This window comes from Stigmatopora argus, chromosome 17 (assembly GCF_051989625.1).
Source record: "Stigmatopora argus isolate UIUO_Sarg chromosome 17, RoL_Sarg_1.0, whole genome shotgun sequence".
Classification (NCBI taxonomy): Eukaryota; Metazoa; Chordata; class Actinopteri; order Syngnathiformes; family Syngnathidae; genus Stigmatopora; species Stigmatopora argus.
The window spans coordinates 7,426,593-7,446,982 of NC_135403.1; the positions used below are offsets into that span (position 1 = coordinate 7,426,593).

The window sequence follows — 20,390 nt, forward strand, 5'->3', positions numbered from 1 at the left end:
ATTTTTTCTTTTTCTTTTATACATGCCCCTTCATTTGTGCAAATGTTACTCATTTGTTCATGTAGTCCTCATCCTATTAGTGCAATAGCTTAATGGCCCTTGAACATTTTTGCGCACTCATAACAAACTAAACAAAAACATCCTTCTGTTTAACAAATCTAAATGGACATCACATTACTATTAATATTATTAGTTTCCTGATGCAACTACTATTAAAATTTTGAAGGCCAGAAGTAATACTCAGCATCTAGTGTTCAGCCATGACCGGCAAACTCGCTGTCTGTATATAAGACATAGGGAGAACTATAGAACAATTCAATTATCGCCTCACTGAATGTGCTGAAGTCCCGCAGTTCAACCCTTGGCGAAATGGTTATGAATCTCTATTTGAAGTCCTTTTCCTTCTTTTTACAATAGGGCTCCAGTGGCTTCCCTGGATTCCCAGGAGCCAATGGAGAGAAAGGTGCCAGGGTAAGAAACACACTGTACCTCAATCTGTCATCAGCAGATCATATCTAACATGGCATATTAATCTTTATTCTACATGGTTGTTATAAGTGAGCATTTCAGCTCATCTTTTTTTTTAATCGCTGGGTCTCTCTCATAGGGTGTTGCAGGTAAAGCAGGTCCAAGAGGACAAAGGGGTCCAACGGTAGGTGACAATCTACAACCAATCATTTTAATCATTCACTTTCTACTTGAATTTCTTGTTACATGTACCCATTTTATATTTCTAACGAATATATACTGTAATTTTCCAGGGTCCCCGTGGTGCTCGAGGAGCTAGAGGCCCCACAGGAAAGCCAGGACCCAAGGTATATGATTCAGTGCTGTTCATCACATAAATGAAAGTGTATTGCTGTAAATGGGCTTTGTTTTATTATGACAAATGAATTTTTTGGAACAATGATCATTTATAACTTTTGTATCACTATTTAGGGTACATCCGGCAATGACGGTCCTCCTGGCCCACCTGGTGAGAGAGTAAGTTCATGAAGTATGAGTCTAATCAAACATCTGCTAAACAAAGGCGCAATTTGGCAGTATTTTTCTTTCATTTTAGATTTCTGTTTAACTACTCAACTATTGTACTCACTGAAAACACTTACAATAATACTTGATACCTGAACAAGTGGTTGGAGCCACATACCCAAAACAAGCAGGTTGAACACTCTAAATTTCACCCAGGTATGATTATGAGCATGAATGGTCATCCATCAGCTCGTGCCCTGGTGACCATAGTTGGGTGGGATAGGCTCCAGCACCCCCCGCAACCCTTGTGAGGGAGGATAAGTGGTTTGAAAAATGACTGAATCTGATTTGAGCGAAGACCTATATTTATTTGTACTTTTTTGCATATTGATCTGTTTATATATGTTTTAAGGCATAAGCAAGACCTATAAAATCATGTCCAGATTTTTGTCATCGGTCTAACTATAACTATACTAACTATATATTGGTCTATCTATATGTTTCCAATAGGGACCACAAGGACCTCAGGGGCCTTTGGGCTTCCCTGGACCAAAGGGCCCTCCTGTAAGTACCTTGAACGCACCAGTTAATATAAAACAATGTACAATAGTAATATACTTAGAAAGAATATCGTCACTTTGTTTATTAGAACGCTAGCTATGCATGTCATCTGATTTGAGGAGAATCATTCGCCACTATGCTACCTAGTAAAACAGTATGTATAGATCCTGTAAAATTATAATTAAGAAAAATTATGCTAAGGGTTCAAGAACACTCCCATTAATTATTATACCCCTATAATAGTCTTGTGGGTCATTAGTTGCAATGTTATTATCTAGACAGATATTTTCTATTTTGTGTGCACCATATGGCACCCTTCCACAGCATTTATAAAATGCTGAGGTTGTAACTAAAGTGACAAATTTGCTGCTATTTCTTGCTGGTGATGATCATTATTAATAAGAGTGTTCATTTTCTCCAAATAGGGACCACCAGGAAAGGATGGGCTGCCTGGACATCCAGGCCAGCGTGGTGAGACAGTGAGTATTTGCCTATTGTTTTCTTCTTAGTAGTATGGAAAAATTAATTGTATGATAATTCTAAGATAAAGTTATTGCAGATGGTAACAATTCATCTTCAGAGAAGAGGCTATCTTGCTACCAAAACAAGATTAATTCATCAATAAAAAACAGTCATATCATTTGTAAAGGCCCTAAAACAGTTTTTTTTAATTTTTTATTTGAAAGATAGACATGGCTTACATTTTCCTAAAGCTTGCCCTCCTCCGTATTCATATCATATATTTTTTTATGCTATTCGCAAAACAATTTCCTCCATCAGGATGTTTATATCTGTAAATTTATAGCTGAAAGGCAAACTAGGCAAACATCAAATATTGATTAGATTGATTACAGCAATAAAAATGCTCAGAGGCACTTAGTACTACCATCCACAAAAATTGCATAGGTTGAAAAAATGTTTGAGTGTAGGGTCACACAGTCAAGATGAAATTCACTTGACGCTAAATTATAGTATTATTGGAGCAGCATTACACATTCATGTTAGGTTAATTGAAGAAATATTCATGGGTGCAAATGTAAAAGTGTATTTACGGTCAATATGTGCCCTGGAATTGACTACTGACCTGTCAAAGTTGTACCCAATAAGAACAAGCATTAAAGCAATGTATTTTTCATACACGTTATCTATTTGAAAATTGTAAAAAGTTCATTTGCCCTATGAAGGGTAAAGAATGTTAAAGCTATCCAAAGGGAATACTCCACTACATCAACTAATCAAGTGACTGTGAACTTATTCAGCAGCTTTTTTCACAACTAAATTGTTCAGTAGCTTCCATTCCACTCCCTAGAGGAGTCTGTGTGTGCATGTGTGAATATTTTCCTTTATGATGAGATTCAAACTGTTCTTCAGACAAGAATCAGACATCCTCTTGAGATTAGGTTAAGTTATGAAGGCACTTTAAAAGACATGCTCTCCTTACAGAAGGTGGTTAAACCATGCTGCTTAGGAATTATATCAATTCTATGTAGTACATCATTTTTTAAGATGGATATTTTGTAGTTTTGATTTCAAACTAACAATAAGCATCAGCATTTAAGGCATCTTAGTGACCCAAGTGAAAATTAGTGATACAAAACATAGGTGGATTGCCTTTACAAAATATTTTTTTGAACTCTTTTCTATTCAGTGAACATGGTATTAATACCCATCTTCATTATCATATCATATCACTGCACAATCCAACTAAATTGACCATATATTTGTTAGGAGTTTTACTTATTTATCTATATATTTATATTTTGAATTGAAATGTCTGTACTTCTGTCTAGGGTTTCCAAGGAAAAACTGGTCCACCAGGCCCAGGAGGTGTTGTTGGACCCCAGGTAAAAATATATATATATAGTACTTTAAAAGAATATACGAATGCATTTATTTTAGACTCACCGCAAAACAAACATGACTTCCTCGACTTTAAGTAAATTTAATGTTTAATCCCGTTTTAGGGACCCACTGGAGAAACTGGTCCTGTTGGTGAAAGAGGCCACCCTGGACCTCCTGGTCCACCGGGAGAACAGGGTCTTCCTGGTGCTGCTGGCAAAGAAGGAGCAAAGGTACATCAAAATAGTGTCTATTAGTAATTCAGTGAATTTCTTTTTATTTTATAATCTGTAATACTGTTATTGAAGATTTCTTCCTTTGTAGAGTACTTGGAAAAAATGTAGAATATATAAGGATAATAGTTTTAAATGCCATTGAATTTATTAAAGAGGTGGTATTTTTATGTAAAAAAAAATTTGTTCCACTTTCAGAGTAATTGAATGATAATTGAAGTTGGAAAAAGTGTTACCAAATCGAAGTCAGACAGGGACTTTTGCCTCACTATTGTACTTTTCAATCAAGCAAGCCTAAATGATTTACATCCATAAACAAGGAAGGTTTGACTGTACCTGTATTTAAATTTAAAGCGTTGGATGATAAGCTAAAGAAGATATGATTGTATATGATTAGCACTATGTCGATCTAAATTTAAATCCAATAGAAGGGTACCATGGACGTACTACTACCAGCCATTTAGGTCTAAAAACTCCCTTTGTTCTTGTTCTTCTTGGCAATGACACTAAATAAAACTGCCACTCCGCTTTTACATTTGAATTTCAGTAGATATATTCTAGGAAAGTATATACTTTGAGGCCATTATTGTTTTCTTTAGACCTCAGCTCAGGTCATCATATTGAACTTTTTTTTTCAGTTGGCATTTAATATAGGTTATTTAAAATTTTCAATGGAGTAAAGTCCAATAGAGGCAGGGGCCATTAAACATACAATAAATATTATTCCATGTGGATGTGTGTTCAGCAACATTTATCCTCGCTTGCATCCCTCATTTCTCGAGTGCTTTTATTTTCACCCCCCATCTTCTCAAAAACAGACAATCTAATCAAGTCTGTCAGCTAACTCGAAACACTTTACTACTCCCCAGACCTATTTCCGTCTCTCGCTTTCACTCAGACCTCTGCTTTAGTATGCCAGGGACACATTGCTTTGGTCCTAGCAGCAGGGCCTAAATCCTTGTAGAAGCCCCAAAAGACATATGTGCCTAACTGTTTACATCATGCTCAAATGTGAAGAACAAAATTGGAAGAAGCTTCACTGATCTAAAAAAAATCTGATTTGATGTCATTGATGAGGTCCATTTTTTATAAACAAATGTCGATATACGCTTAAAAAAATGGTTGATGGGAAGTATGTATATTTGAAAAATTCGGTTCTCCTTTTTAACTCTACATTGAGTGTTTTTTTTGTTCTTGTTTGCTTTTGTTGTTGTCTGCATTCTGTCTTTTTCCAGTAGTTGTTTAATTAAATCACTCAAAGGCAGCTGAGAAATCAAGAAATTAGTCAGCTCCAAAATAGATGGATTTTACCTAAATTCTTTACTATCTAATTGTTGATTTCAATATTCAACAGTGGTTAAATGTACCATTATTGTACACTACTTCATATTACACATCTTCATGCTTCTGAATGAAGTACTACAAAATAATCGACAGCTTTCTTTGACTCTAGATCGTACTAAACCACTTTTACCAATAACTGGAGCAACCATGGTAAAAATTACGAGCCATTATATTACAAATAGTTACCAAAACGATCTTAATGAATTCAAGGTTTAGTTGTCCAATCAGCCCAATTTGGATCAATCTTCTATCATGTTTTCATTACTTTGTGCATTGTGTTGTAACGATAACAAATAGTTTGGTGAAATAATGCATCAAAATTAATGCATCATTTTTGATTGTGTGTTCAGGGAGACCCGGGACCTCAGGGTACTTCCGGTAAAGATGGGCCCCCTGGCCTCAGAGGTTTCCCAGGCGAGAGAGGTCTACCTGGTGCCACGGTAAGAGTGCCATTTTAACGTATATTTATCACTGCTTCCCCATTAGTTTACTACATAAACAGTGGGCAGACCTTTACTCCATGACAAATGAACCCGCACATATCTACAGCCATTCACTTATTTCAAGACAGCAGCTTTCACATTTAATCTTTTGTAGTGGAAATGCAACTTGACATGTAGCAAATAAAGACTTCAGCTGACATACAAAAGATACTTGGAGTTAAGGATCCCTCTGCTGTTTAATCCACTTTCGTTGTTGAGTCGCGCCCCTGAGGTTGAGTGGTTAGAGTGCCTCACAGTTCTGGGATCCTTGGTTCAAATCCAGGGCGGTCCTCCAGTGTGGAGTTTGCCTGTTCTCTCTGGGCCTGTTTAGGTTTTCACCGGGTACTCCAGTTTCCTCCTACATTCCAAACACAGGCTGATTGGACACTCTAAATTTGCACGTAGCTATGAGTGTGAGCATGAATGGCTGTCCGTCTTATCGTGTCCTGCAATGGGCTGGCCACTGCTTCAGGGTGTCCCCCTGCCTTGTGTCTGTAGTCAGTTGGGATAGGCTCCAGCACCCCCTGCGATTCTTGTAAGGATAAGCGGTTCAGAAAATGAATGAATGAATGTTGTTGAGTCCACCTGCCTGACTTCACGTCTTTTAGTTTACGCGGCATACACTTTTTGTATATTCTCAGAAGGAAATAATTTAGTGACGAAGGAAACAATCTTCATTTCTCTTCATCCTTAGGGTCCAGCAGGTTTGAAGGGAGGCGAGGGTCCTCAGGGTCCACCTGGTCCTGTTGTAAGTATTATTTATAAATAAATGTTTTCATCTTTATGAGACTAACAATGAAAAAAAATACTTAAAACATGATAATGTTTGCTACAGGCAATATAATAATCAACTTGTTTTTATCCAGCAAAACTTAGTGGATTTTTATTAAATGTTTAAAGACTACAGGAAAAATTGTAGTCATGAAATAGTTATATATATATATATAATAGATTGAAATGCAATCTAACATTGAAGACAATACAATTTCAAGGAAACAATTTCTAAAATGTCTTTTTGAGTGGAAGCACGCGAGATCTAATTTATTTTAAAGTAGTGTGTAATTAATTTTGACTGCCTCATTACTTTGAACATTTTGTCTTTATCACAATCACATATGGTTAAGCATTATGGCTACCTGTATTGTTTTAGATTTAGCAGAACATTAAGTGTATTTTGGTGAACATTATGCAACCACGATTGGTATTTTAAAAGAAATCTGTAACTGGATCTATTATTTATTTAGTTAAGCTTTAAACCAATTTTGGTAATAGTATTGCTCTTGTTGAGAGGTGTTGAAAATTTGCAATTTACAATGACTTAAAAGCACCAGCCCAAAAATGTATATAAGTCGCACTGGAGTATAAGTCGCATTTTTTGGGTGGGCAATTCGATCAGAAACCAAGAACAAAAATACTCCAAAGTAACAATAGTTAAATGGAGAACAAGAGGCTAAATATGCATCTGTTAACATAACAGTTTTTCAAATAACCATAGCCAAAAAAATAAACATAACAGACTTAGTGTTCAAAGAGAGAAAAATATATATATAAGTCGGACTTGAGTATAAGTCGCAATCCCAGGAAACTATGAAAACATGTGTGACTTACAGGCCGGAAAATACAGTATGTAAATACATTTATTGATTTTATCTGTTGTAGTTATTGATACGTGGTTATACATTTATACCTTAATTTGGCTTAGAATCTCTTTATGGCCTCATGCAGGGTTCACCTGGTGAGAGAGGTGCTGCTGGCTCTGCCGGTCCAATCGGTCTGTCTGGCCGACCTGGTCCTCAAGGCCCCCCAGGTCCCGCTGGAGAGAAAGGTGCACCTGTAAGTATTGCTAAACACTGATTGATTTTTATTTCCCCCTATTTGTTCCTTTAAAAGCATTGCCTAAACACTGGTTTCAGGGTGAGAAAGGTCCTCAAGGTCCAGCTGGTCGTGATGGTGTTCAGGGTCCTGTGGGTCTGCCTGGACCTGCTGGACCCCAGGGTCCACCTGGAGAAGATGGCGATAAGGTTAGTCAACAATATCCCATTATTACATGTAAACCCTAGTGTGACTACTTTGTTCCCTTCTTAAGAAAGTAGCAGCTATGGTAGTTCTATAAATAGTATTTATAGCTTCAATAATTGGGTTGACTACGGTCTGTATGTCCTAGGGAGAGGTTGGAGAGCCGGGCCAGAAAGGAAGCAAAGCCGATAAAGGAGAGCAGGTGTGTTCTGAAGAAGGGTCCTTTACTTTCACAAATGCAATTGATTATTTTCTATGCAATATGATTCATTTATGTATTTTTGGGGGGGTTTACTAGGGTCCTCCTGGACCAGCAGGTCTTCAAGGTCCCATTGGTGCTCCAGGTCCTGCTGTAAGTAGAAGTGATTTGTTATGAATGACAGAGCATTTATTGTTTATTTACATAAACTGATATTAAAGTGATCTCTTTTATGTTCTTATGTTGAATAATTGTAAAACATTCTCATTTTCTGTGTGATATGAAAAATTGTTGATTCTCAGGGAGCTGATGGGGAGCCTGGGCCCAGAGGTCAACAGGGTATGTTCGGACAGAAGGGTGATGAAGGAGCCAGAGGTTTCCCTGGACCACCGGGTCCCATCGGTCTTCAGGTTAGAGCCATTTATTAATTTCCCTGAGTCATTACAAGACAGTAATTAACAACATGTAGTGGATTGAATGGAACCTTGCACAGTAGTACATCAAAACCTCTATATATTATTTGAACATCTATTCAATTCTTGCTATAAATGTTAATGACTTTCCAAAGAGTATTTATGTATTATAGTTATTCTGCACCACATTTAATTGACTTTTAATTAGGATTCATTCACTTCTTACCACTTTTCCATTAATTGCAACAAACAACCTTCTCCACTTGTCCCCTTATGTTTATCACATTTAGCATTCGGTATAATTACACTACTAACGATTTAATCTCAGAGGACAACTTGACACCGATGAGATGAGATCTCCGTATTGGAGGAATCGGCATGCATTAGACAGAGCTTTTGTCACCTCTTGAAGTGACTGACAAGTAATGTGAACACGATTGACTTGGAAAACAAAACTGAGCAAGCTGAGTGAGCTTTGGTGTTTAATGGATACACACTTTAGGGTTGTATATGTGCGCATTTTAATTGGAAAGAAAATGTAAGAAAAAGCCTTTAACAAAATGTATGATATTATACGCACATTTGCTAATGTCTCAAGAGCACCAAGTTGTCTGTAAAATGAAATTCATGTGAAACACAAAGTGAAAGTTTGTACAGGATGTCAAAATTTGTGATGCTAAATCTCCTATGAAACCTTTCTGTCATGTTAAATAAAAAGTTTGGCCCTCTTTTAAATTGTATTGAGGGGTACAATTCTCAATTTTGTATGTTATATGACATTATAAAATATAGTATACATTTGTTTTCCTATCCTCAGGGTCTTCCGGGACCTCCCGGTGAAAAGGGAGAGAATGGTGATGTTGGTCCCATGGTAAGAAACACAGCTGCTACTTTTATGACTATACGTTATCATGTAGTTACAACTGCCTCCTTTTCTATCCATAGGGTCCTCCTGGCCCACCTGGTCCCCGAGGTCCTCACGGCCCAAGCGGTGCTGATGTAAGTTGTAAATTTTGACCGAAAAAAATTCAAATATCGACTTATATGGTAAATAAGGCATAACAGGTGCACCTGCTTCTCTGTATTGCAGGGTTCACAAGGTCCTCCAGGAGGTGTTGGTCCAGTGGGTTCAGTAGGGGAAAAGGTACGAGTCAAAAAAGGTGTTGTTACCTCATTTGCATAACAATCATTGTAGTCACTGAAGTTTGACTTTTTATAGGGTGAACAAGGTGAGGCTGGGAACCCTGGACCACCTGGAGAGCCTGGCACTGGGGTATGTAGCTCTGACCTTTTGTGATAATAAGCGGCAATAAAAATGAATGGCTGAATAAATTAAGTCAAGCAATAAATTAAATGGCACAGGAATTCAAATAACTATTGTGTAGACAGTATTCCAGCCCTTTTCAACTTTTAAACATACACAAAATATTAACATAACACTTTTCCTAACCACTTCAGGGACCCAAAGGCGAGAGAGGAGAAAAAGGTGAAGCGGGACCCCCTGGTGCTGCCGGACCTGCTGGCGCTAAAGGACCCCCAGGAGATGATGGTCCAAAGGGGAACCCTGTAAGAATTGTTCAAACACGACACCTAAAATTCTTAGTAGAAGTGATATTAATTCATGTTTGCCTTCTGATGATGCATGAATATACGCATTTTAATAGGAAGATTGGATACATTATTAGAAACCATCCTCCTCATGAATCTGATTTGGTACTAACCAGTCACAGTAGTATTATATAGTAGGACTGACAGTGTTTTTTTTTCTTTGTCTTAACTTTCTAGGGTCCTGTTGGATTCCCCGGAGACACTGGTCCTCCTGGAGAGCCTGGCGTTGCTGTGTGTATAGAATTACTCTAGCCAAATTGACTTAATAGCCATTTGGACTCATTATAAGTTAATTAATGTATAACTGTATTTATTCAGTACAGAAATGGTTTGCATTTTTAACACGTGATGTATTTTAGGGCACAGACGGAGAACCAGGAGAGAAGGGAGACGATGGCGAAACTGGTCAAGCGGTAAGTTGTTCAAATCCATTATAAGGGGTTTGAATTCGGGGCCTTTCCAGGGACCCCCACATTAAAAAAATTAAAAAAAGAGCATGCATGTTAGGGTATTTAAGACTCAAAACTCATTACCTACAGTAGATATAGTAACAACCCCTAAAACCCAATTTTATTGTGGTTGCTCTAGAATTATAGTTATAGACTTTATAATGGTTTTTACATGGTTCATTAATACACAGTTATAAAACCCATTCACGCCATTGATTTGTTTTTGTTTTTTTGTGTATACTAACTAAAGTCACATTTTCACCAGTTTATTTAATGCAACAAAAGTTTTTAGATGGGAGAGGAGTAAAATATTTATTCTGTGTTGGGGTTTATCTTGTATCTTTTTTTTCAGAAAATGGCAAATTTTAGGAATTGTTAAAAACATAACATATCTTTTGTTTCTTTGCTTATCTCTAGGGACCCCCAGGTCCATCAGGGGAAGCAGGCCCACCTGGTCCTCCTGGCAAAAGAGTAAGTTATTATTTCTAAGGTTTCATATTAAAATGTATAGTTCTGGGATGACTTTATATAATTGCTATAGGCGATTGTCGTTCCTGAACCATTACAAGTGCCTTGTGTTGTTCTGAAATAAATGAGGCAGTGGCTGTCCTCAACAGTTCGCTTTTGTCACGTTCGCACTTAAGCACGGGTGATTCATTTTCATTAAACAGAAATTGGGAATAACAAGAGTGGGGATTTAAGAAGTGCCACCGTAAATGAAAGATGCCCCGTAGCCTGATGGGAAAAAGAAAGAAGCATTAAGATTTCAAAATTAGTAATCCTTTTTTTTCCTCACTCTGTACGTAAAAGAAATGGAAAAAGGCTTGACAAGAAATAGATCTTTGATTCCTTTAAATCCTTCTCAGAATGAGAACCCATTGCAAGTGTGACATATTATTGATTCCACGCGGCTGTGACAGTTGGGACAAAGCAGATTTGTAAGATGAATGTGGAACAGGGTTATGTGAGTTGCTAAGGAAATGTTGAACAGAATTTGACTATGGGGATTTATGATTGTTATGCTAATTGTATTGTTAACACCCATCTTTTTAAGTTTATAACATAATATAAACATAGAATTTACCATGAATTTAATACCTGCATCAGACTAAGCTGCTTTTGAGATATTTAACCTTCACGCTGGACGTGAAAATGAGCTGGTATTTTCTGCAATAGAAAAGTCACAAAATGGATTACGGTCGGCTTTATTTGAAAACCCAGGCATTCACTCACTGCCTTGCATAAGAAAAAGGAGTTTATTTTCTCAAATGTATTAATTGTATCCCCTGGGGAAATTAAAGCAATTCATTGTATTTTAACAGCGTACCCATTAGTTTTTTTTCTTTTCTTTTTTTTGTGTGGACATAACACAAATTGCATTTTTGTCTACATCACAAAAATCAGGGTGTTATTTTAACATATTGAGAAATTGATTGTTTTGTTATAAACGTGTAAGCTAACCCGATTTATAATTCATATATTAATTAGGGGATTCCTGGTATCTGGATCTGAGCCTAAAATGTCTCATTATTTGTCCTGTGCATGATTAAAACTTTGCATAATGATCTTCTAAAAAAGGTTTATATTCCATTGGAGAGAAAATTATTCCAGATTCTATGTTTAAATACATAGTAATAGATTGGTCTAGATTAGCATATGCAAAACATGCTTTAAATAAAACAAAAACTAAGTAAACTAAGTGTATTTACCTAGTCAGTTATTTACGTAGTTATTGTTTTATTTAAAGCACGGGTTGGATATGCTAATCTGGACCAATCTATTACTATAGGCTATGTATTTAAACAAAAAATCTGGAATAATTTTCTCTCCAATGGAATATAAACCTTTTTTAAATGATCATTATGCTAAGTTTTAATCATGCACAGGACAAATAATGAGAAGTTTTAGGCTTAGATCCAGATACCAGGAATCCTCTAATATATATATATATATATATATATATATATATATATATATATATATATATATATATATATATATATACACACACACATATATATATATATATATATATACACACATATATATATATATATATATATATATGTATATATATATATATATATATATATATATATATATATATATATATATATATATATACACACATATATATACATGTATGAGGTGCTATTGCAAAGAAAAGGTAAAACATGCTAGGCGCTGAAATGTTTTCAGGGGTCATAGACGATCAGGCGCTTGTCTCTAAACAATGGCTGCATAATAATGTCAAGTATGTGTTCAAACGCCTAATACCAATTCTGCTCTCTCTTTCCAGGGACCTGCGGGAGCTGCTGGTTCTGAAGGCAGACAAGGAGAGAAGGGCGCCAAGGTAACAAACACTTAATTAGATTTCTTCGCTTGAAGTGACATTGTTACACCGTGACTTTTACCAACTAGAACAACTTTCCCACATTTTCGGTTTCTCTCTTTACAGGGTGAGGCTGGATCTGAAGGTCCAGCTGGTAAAACAGGACCCGTTGGGCCTCAAGGACCTGCCGGAAAACCTGGTCCAGAGGGTCTACGTGGAATCCCTGGCCCTGTAGTAAGTCTGAATACCAACAACACTACCACAAGTACACCTTTAGAGGTCATTTAAAAACAATTTCAGTGTTTTCTTTCTACTTTTATTTCTCTGTTAATTCCTTGCTTTTATTTGAAGGAATTTGGTCAGTTGGTTTGGTATTAATCATTGATTAACGAGGCAACTAAGTGACATTTCAGCATATTACCTGAGTAGAATTTGTGCTGTTCACTCAGTTTCATCAAAAGGAAAACAACCCTCAAGCACAATTATTCAAATCAATCCAAATATGGTTTGAATGAATTCAGAGTGTTCAACAATTTACCGTTCAACTGAAAATAATTGAGCACAATATCAACTATATGGTAAAATTCTCACCCCTATTTAAAAAAAAGGGGGAAATGGAGGAAAGGGAAAATACGATGGCTCTAATATGGTCATGTTTTTCACAGGGTGAGCAAGGACTGCCCGGTGCCTCAGGACAAGATGGCCCACCTGGACCCATGGTTAGTAGATCTATGTCCTTAAATATGCTGTGATAGAACGCCTTTGTCAGTATTGCTTAGTAGTCTTCACCATTCCGTCTATTTTCAGCTTTCCATCATTCAATTTCTACTTTTTTCTTAGGGTCCTCCTGGACTTCCTGGTCTTAAAGGTGACCCAGGCTCCAAGGGTGAAAAGGTAAGCAATATATTTAAAAAAATGATACACTAATTTAATATTTTTGGGACCAAAACAGGTATCAAGGAAGAAATTTTAATGGGATTCAGTACCATGATTGGGGTCCGGGCTATCATCATCTTCTTTTCCTTTGTCGAATTTGCTGGTGAAATATAAGTACTGACAATATTATGACAGTCCGCATTATTCCATCAAAATTGCCTCCCACGCGTTGACACAACAGCATGAGATAGAGCAGTTTAAAAGTACCGTGTGAGGAAAAAGTGCTGTATTTTATCTTGATTTAAATGCATCGTGTCTGGTCTGAGCATAACAATTTCAAAACCATTATGGCTGCACTTTAAACTGGTGTTTTTTTTTTATTTTAGTTTGTAACCTAAATGTCAATGGATTGGAATCCTGAAAAAAAATGTCAGCTTTTATACACCCATGCATATTTTTCATCCAGTTTGTATAGTTTTTGCTGATAAGCCCTATTTAAAAGGCAATTGTTCTTACCGTGCTTTATTATATATCATTTTAAGGGACATCCAGGTTTGATCGGTTTGATCGGACCTCCTGGTGAACAAGGAGAGAAGGGAGACCGAGGTTTGCCTGGACCCCAGGGGTCAGGTGGTAGCAAAGGAGATGGCGTAAGTAGTTCATGTATAAGTACCAAAGATGTCAGTTTCCATCACATTATTTCACCGATTTAGTGGGAAAAGCTAAAAAGAATGTCTTGGGAAACAGCTACTCATGTACCAACATCCAAATGTCAGTGTTTTAAATTATAGTACAATTTATGACATGTCTTTACCTCCCTAAATAAGATAAGAATAATAAGATCTGCCACGCCATAGAGGGAATTGCCAAAGAATCTCGTTCATTTCAATGAATCCATAGACTCTTAAGTAAATAAAATGACCTTTTTTCCCCCAATGAAAAAAATCAAGTCCTTCTCTCATTTGCACACAATATTTAATGTTGTTCTTATGCCAAAATATCAGTTTTTGTCTAATCTGGCATATAACTGACACTGTTTTAGCTTTAAATGAGCTAGGCTTAAAGAGGTGGGATTCAAGGGTTCGGGTAAGAAAATATCCTCCACATACATATTTCAACACCCTAATTCTTGTAAGATGACAACCTTTCAAAGTCTGTATTCATACCGTACACTGATCTGGGTTTTGATTCTCTCACTACTTGCATCTTACAATGACACTAGTCATTTCGCTTTTTCTTTAATGCATGGCTGCTTCTGTTTTATCTTTCATTAGGGTATCAGTGGCTCAGCAGGTCCTCTCGGGCCTCCCGGCCCTCCTGGCTTACCTGTAAGTTTGTTCAATGATTAGATCATTCAGACATCCGTGGTGTGAGTACCAAATTGATGACCAGTGTCTTACCTCCTCTAGGGTCCTCAAGGTCCAAAAGGATCCAAGGGCTCATCTGTAAGAACAATAAGTTTAAATAAATAAATTCCTTTGAATCATGCAGTAACTGCAACTTAGTTAATACAATTTATGTATCTGACAGGGCCAGGGTGGTTCTAAAGGAGACACTGGTTCCATTGGTCCACCAGGTCCTCCTGTGAGTAAACCACAGTTATACAGTTGGTTTTTTTTAAAAAACAATTGCCATTTCAGACATGTATAAAACACCTTACAGGGCCCACCAGGCGAGGTCATCCAACCTCTGCCTGTCCGCTCCCCCAAGAAGACCAAGCGTTCCAGTAACATGCAATCCGATGCAGCTGGTACCTTCCTGGACTACGGCGAGGGAATGGAGGACATTTTTGGCTCACTCAACAACCTTAAACAGGATATTGAGCGTATGAAGTACCCTATGGGCACACAGAACAACCCAGCTAGAACGTGTAAAGATCTCCAGCTCTCCCACCCAGAGTTCCCTGATGGTAGGTTCAAAAGGGAAAATGGATGTCAAGTTGAGCACACTTAGTTTTTGTCCTATGGAGGTACACTTTTAAACATTTATATGCCGTTTGTTAAATTCTTCTGTTGCTTTTTAGGTGAATATTGGATTGATCCAAACCAAGGTTGCTCAGGGGATTCTTTCAAAGTTTACTGTAACTTTACTGCTGGTGGAGAAACATGCATCTATCCAGATAACAAGTCCAATGGGGTAAGTGGCCTTGTGTTGATAACCATAATGTTTTCCTCAGAAATCCTGTCGTGGTAGGTTTTACCAGGTTGAAAATACACTGTGTCGTATTAAATAAAAGGCGTAAACTAAATGCAAATTAGATTTTTTTTTTTACTTAAACTAACCTGTACAAAAACATTGTTTTTTAATTTCCACAGGTCAGAATATCCTCATGGCCTAAAGAAGTACCCGGATCCTGGTACAGTGAATTTAAGCGTGGTAAAATGGTAAGTGTTTTTATCTTGCTTGGCATGACTCAATTTCCTTGTTGATATAGTGAAATAATGTGAAATATGTATTGTACTTGCGTATCATTTTTGTGCGACCAAAATCAAATCACATCACTTAAAGTCAACATTAAATATTTTCCGGTCAGATACATTATCTGGATAAAAATGACCTCAAACAGAATAAAGCAACTTCTTTTTCCCATACTAATCCTATACTATAAGAAATCCCAAAACTTTATAACATGAACAAATACAGCTTCTTGTGTAAAAAAACCACAAAAAAACAAACAAACAAAACAACAACAAAAATCATCTATGATTCACTAAGCTTGAGCGCAGTTCAATGCAATTCAGTTCAGAGTTATGAAAACACTGCACCAATATAATACTACTGCTGTCCTTATTTTATCCTTGAACCCGTAAAAATGTCTTGTCATAACAAACATGTCCTCCTCAAACAGACTCGTGTCCTATGGGTTTTTTAGAGGACAAGTTTTACAAGACTTTTTCCACACACAGTAAAAAGCAACTTTTAAAAGCTTTGTTCTGCTCTTGCATTTTGTGTTTTTTTATTCGTTGTTTTTCAGTGCCAGGAGGCAAAATACGTATGTAGAAACAGTCGAGTTTTAGGAATCATTAGCAATGTTAGTCGAGTAAACCCCAACCGCTTGCACACTGACTTTGCTCTTCCCGCAGCTTTCCTATGTCGACACAGAAGGCAACAAAATCAACACGGTGCAGATGACCTTCCTCAGATTACTGACAGCCTCAGCAAGGCAAAACTTCACCTACAATTGCCACCAGTCTGTAGCATGGCATGACGCCACTAGTGACAGTTATGACAAGTCACTGCGCTTCCTGGGTTCTAATGATGAAGAGATGTCTTACGATAACAACCCTTACATCAAGGCCCTCTCAGACGGATGTGCGGTAAGACCTTTCTGTTTAAAATGATTGCAGTTCCTTTCCGTCAGCAGATAATTTTAAGAAGAGCTTCTATTGTTGGCTGAGGCATTTAATTGATAGTGATAGACGTTGGTATTCTCAAATGCATCCCAAATTATAGCCTATGAAAGTATAAAAATGTAGAACTAGAAGTATTAAAGTGCAGTCAGGAGAAGTCAAAGATTGAGTTGCAGGCTCAAAATTATGAATGTCCTCTAGATATTTCAACTCACTGGAATCTGTCAAAAGCAAAAACAATGTGTCCCAAATCGTTGGTTATTTTAAAGAATACACGGAGTATTAACGGGTTTCTCGCTATAAAGTCCCATTAATCAGTTGGTTATTAATTTTCTGCAGTATCACTAACAAGTACAGTGGTACCTCGAGATACGAGCTTAATGCGTTCCGGGACTGAGCTCGTATGTCGATTTTCTCAAAACTTAAACGAGCGTAATTCATTCCAACCCTACTGGATTGGAAAAACATTTTTATCTTTTCTAATTCGCCATCTAATAACAAAGTAACAAATAACTAGTGGTTTATTATTACTAAAATGTGTTTATTAGTACTAAAATTATACGGATTTCGCAGGGGGGAAGAGAGAGAGACGGACAGAGGAGAGGGGGGACTTTTTGCACGGCAACATGCTCGTAACATACCAAACAAATTTAAATGAACTTGGATTACGATGCAGACACACTCAAAAATAGGTTTAATTTAACCTTACACTAAACTTAATTCTAATTTTGTTTTAAAAGTTGATACCTTTCTTCTCCCGGGTTGGCTCTATTTGCCCCGTCTCCACCCTGACATTCAGATGCAACCTATCGAGGGTTGTTTGCTTTTGTATTCCCTTCAAAATATTCCCAAAATGATGCACACAAATGTCCTTACAATAGGATAACGCTCGACCACTTGCCAACAAGAAGTAGTATATACACCATTCGCACTGACTAACGGGAAATAAAACACTGGAAACATGCAACACTCCGCCCAGTGCTCGCAGAAACATTACAAAGAGGGAGTTGCGACAGTGCCCATGATGTTGGTATGAGCAGCCTCTTGCGTCTGCTGTCTGCTCGTATATCAAAATTCATCTCGTATCTCAAGATAAATTTTTTCTCAAAATTTTACTCGTATCTCAAATTTCTCGTAAATCGGGGCACTTTAATGTCGAGGTACCACCGTATGTTTCAATGATCTTGTGCGTGTGTGTTGCTTTCTTTCCTGTTGTTTTTCTTAATTCAGTTTCCATGTCCCTTTTCTCTTTTTTTTGCAGACGAGGAAGGGCTACGGAAAGACTGTGATGGAGATTAACACTCCCAAAATTGATCAGGTTCCAATCATCGATGTCATGTTGACTGACTTTGGGGACCCAAATCAGAAGTTCGGGTTTGAAGTAGGGCCCGTCTGCTTCCTCGGCTAAATAAGAAAATGACCAGGAAAAAAAAAAACTAAACAAAAAAAAAGGACTTGATGGGGTCAGCAGAGAAAGTCGTTAAGGCATCCCTAGCTCCCCCAACTACTCCCCCACCACCCCCAAGGCTTTTCTATGCCACATGCAAGTTTTGAATACGAGATGGTGTAGCAAACATGTCCTTTCCATGTATGTATGTATGCGTAACCCAGGAGAATACTTGTTGCCCTTGTAGGGCTCTAACCACATGATTTAACCCCATCACGGAGATAAAGGTGAAGGACATTTGAAAGCTTGGCAGAGGAAGGCGAATCGGAGTAAGCCGAGAGAGGCAACGTTCACACGACACGGAGCTCCTCTCTGGATTCTCCAGGTGCTGTATAAAAAAATCAATGGTGCTTGTTCAAAAAATATATATTCCAAAAGAATATAGAGGTGCTAAGAAAAGAAAGAAGGTATATTTTGATAATAATAATAAAAACTGTAAGTATTTTGTACATTACTGTTATTTCTGAATCCACTTTCAAAACTTGCATGTGTTACATTCTGCTTCCGGCTCCTTTATTTCAGCAAAGGAATCTTAATTCCAATTCTGCAATTGTTCTCTTTTTTCTAAATACTTTGTACCTTTTCATGAGGTAAATAAAGTGAGCATCCAAACAATTCTTCATGGCCAAATTTAGACTTTGCCCTTTGTATATATTGACACTCCAAAGCTTGAGGTTATTTAACCTGATGACCGTTGGTGGAACATCAACACGGTAATATCTCCCACTAATGTTGTGATCCTCTGCTAGCAGCAATCATGGAATTCATTTTATTAATTTAATTCTATTTGTTGTTTTTTTTCTGTTTTCTTTTCTGACAGGCTTTTAATCTTGGTTGTATACCTCAGACTTTCTTGATAACCTTTTGAGGATGCAAGGATGTGATACCCTGTATATACCTTGGTTAAACAATTAAGTTGATATATTTCGGGTGGGGATTATTTTTTAAAGAAAGAGTTCCACAACTGCTAGACATCCACTGTTAAAACCTTCTGTCAATGCAATGAGAAGCCCTTAAGGTGACCCGTTTTTGTAACTAAAGAGAAAATGTTTTAATGTTGCTTTTTATAGTTCAACTAAATATTAAAATTGGATTTTAAATAACTGAGAATTGCATGTCTCATTGGTTTCTGTAAAATTCATTTGGAGTAGTAGTACACCTAATGTAGATGTGCTTTTATATAAAGGATGTTAAGTCTATTAAAAGACTCTGGGCTGGTGCAATTCCATCTCTCTTGAAACCAATAAAGTTCAGTCTTACAATATTTTTCTTTCATTCTTGTACATGGAAGCAACAACAAAAAAACTCTTGTTTTTTGGGGGAAATTGTGTAATTTTTGGCCTTTTGACGACCATAAAAAAATTTAGTATTCCTGGCAAAACAATTCCTGCCCTTGAAGTGAAATTATGGGTCATTTTATTAGTTGGCTTCCACATTTTTGCAAACTGTCTTACATAAACTAATTATATTCCATTAGCATTGTTGCCAAAAGAGCAAATGACCATGACTTTGGGCAGTCCAAATTGTAAGTAATGACTATGATATATGGCGTAAATTTGTTTTAGTAAAAAAAAAAAAACACTAACAACCTCAATATCTTTCTTTCTTCTCAGGTGATGCCAAGTGTCAGGTCTTCTCTGAGCAGTAAAATGAACTTTACTTGCCATTTTCATTTTATCTACCATGCCGGAGATACACAAAGAGAATGCTAAAAGCCTACATTTAAAAACATAAAAATAAAATAAATGGAACATTTCCAAAAGTTCCACATGAAATTCAAGCTCCTGCTTTCCATGTCTTTTGGAAAATCACCATCTGTTCAACCTGAAGATTGTTTACATCATTAATGTGCAAAAAAGTACCTGAATTTGTTTATTTTTTGTGCACTGTTAACTCATTTCACTGTGTTAATGAGTTCAAATTCTGTCCTAGCTGTCTTCTGTCAAAGTTTAGTCAAGACACGATAAAAGATTTCTTCCTTTTGGCATTGAAGGACGTTGCATGGCAGCAGCAAAGGCACTATTATATGCACAGTATGTATTTGAGTGAGTAAATGTCAGCCACATGTGAAGCACTTTGTGCATTCTGTAATAGTACCATAAAAGTACACTCTGTTCACCTTTATTATTTTGCTTATATGTGCCTTTCTCCACCATTCCAGGGTCACCAAGTCCCATTCCCTCGGACCTTTATCCACTCTATTTTCCATATCTCCCTTCTCTACCACATCTGAATCAAATGATCATCTCATCAGCAAGGTGTCCAGAAG

General features: G+C 37.0%; 1 protein-coding gene across 1 annotated transcript in view; it reads left to right on the forward strand.

Annotated features, from left to right (window-relative positions):
* Window positions 1-18,734, forward strand: part of col11a1a (collagen, type XI, alpha 1a) — a 55,055-nt gene extending 36,321 nt beyond the window's left edge. Inside the window, exons 33-68 of the mRNA XM_077624590.1 lie at window positions 418-471; window positions 608-652; window positions 762-815; window positions 940-984; window positions 1,483-1,536; window positions 1,959-2,012; window positions 3,324-3,377; window positions 3,498-3,605; window positions 5,300-5,389; window positions 6,126-6,179; window positions 7,157-7,264; window positions 7,345-7,452; window positions 7,596-7,649; window positions 7,746-7,799; window positions 7,949-8,056; window positions 8,877-8,930; window positions 9,005-9,058; window positions 9,150-9,203; window positions 9,279-9,332; window positions 9,518-9,625; window positions 9,845-9,898; window positions 10,027-10,080; window positions 10,534-10,587; window positions 12,416-12,469; window positions 12,575-12,682; window positions 13,114-13,167; window positions 13,289-13,342; window positions 13,867-13,974; window positions 14,599-14,652; window positions 14,734-14,769; window positions 14,855-14,908; window positions 14,987-15,233; window positions 15,348-15,460; window positions 15,640-15,708; window positions 16,408-16,641; window positions 17,936-18,734. Of these exons, the coding sequence (XP_077480716.1) occupies window positions 418-471; window positions 608-652; window positions 762-815; window positions 940-984; window positions 1,483-1,536; window positions 1,959-2,012; window positions 3,324-3,377; window positions 3,498-3,605; window positions 5,300-5,389; window positions 6,126-6,179; window positions 7,157-7,264; window positions 7,345-7,452; window positions 7,596-7,649; window positions 7,746-7,799; window positions 7,949-8,056; window positions 8,877-8,930; window positions 9,005-9,058; window positions 9,150-9,203; window positions 9,279-9,332; window positions 9,518-9,625; window positions 9,845-9,898; window positions 10,027-10,080; window positions 10,534-10,587; window positions 12,416-12,469; window positions 12,575-12,682; window positions 13,114-13,167; window positions 13,289-13,342; window positions 13,867-13,974; window positions 14,599-14,652; window positions 14,734-14,769; window positions 14,855-14,908; window positions 14,987-15,233; window positions 15,348-15,460; window positions 15,640-15,708; window positions 16,408-16,641; window positions 17,936-18,082 (2,862 nt within the window). The 3' untranslated portion in view covers window positions 18,083-18,734. The remainder of the gene's footprint in view (window positions 1-417; window positions 472-607; window positions 653-761; window positions 816-939; window positions 985-1,482; window positions 1,537-1,958; window positions 2,013-3,323; window positions 3,378-3,497; window positions 3,606-5,299; window positions 5,390-6,125; window positions 6,180-7,156; window positions 7,265-7,344; window positions 7,453-7,595; window positions 7,650-7,745; window positions 7,800-7,948; window positions 8,057-8,876; window positions 8,931-9,004; window positions 9,059-9,149; window positions 9,204-9,278; window positions 9,333-9,517; window positions 9,626-9,844; window positions 9,899-10,026; window positions 10,081-10,533; window positions 10,588-12,415; window positions 12,470-12,574; window positions 12,683-13,113; window positions 13,168-13,288; window positions 13,343-13,866; window positions 13,975-14,598; window positions 14,653-14,733; window positions 14,770-14,854; window positions 14,909-14,986; window positions 15,234-15,347; window positions 15,461-15,639; window positions 15,709-16,407; window positions 16,642-17,935) is intronic.
* The last annotated feature ends 1,656 nt before the right edge of the window (window positions 18,735-20,390 follow it).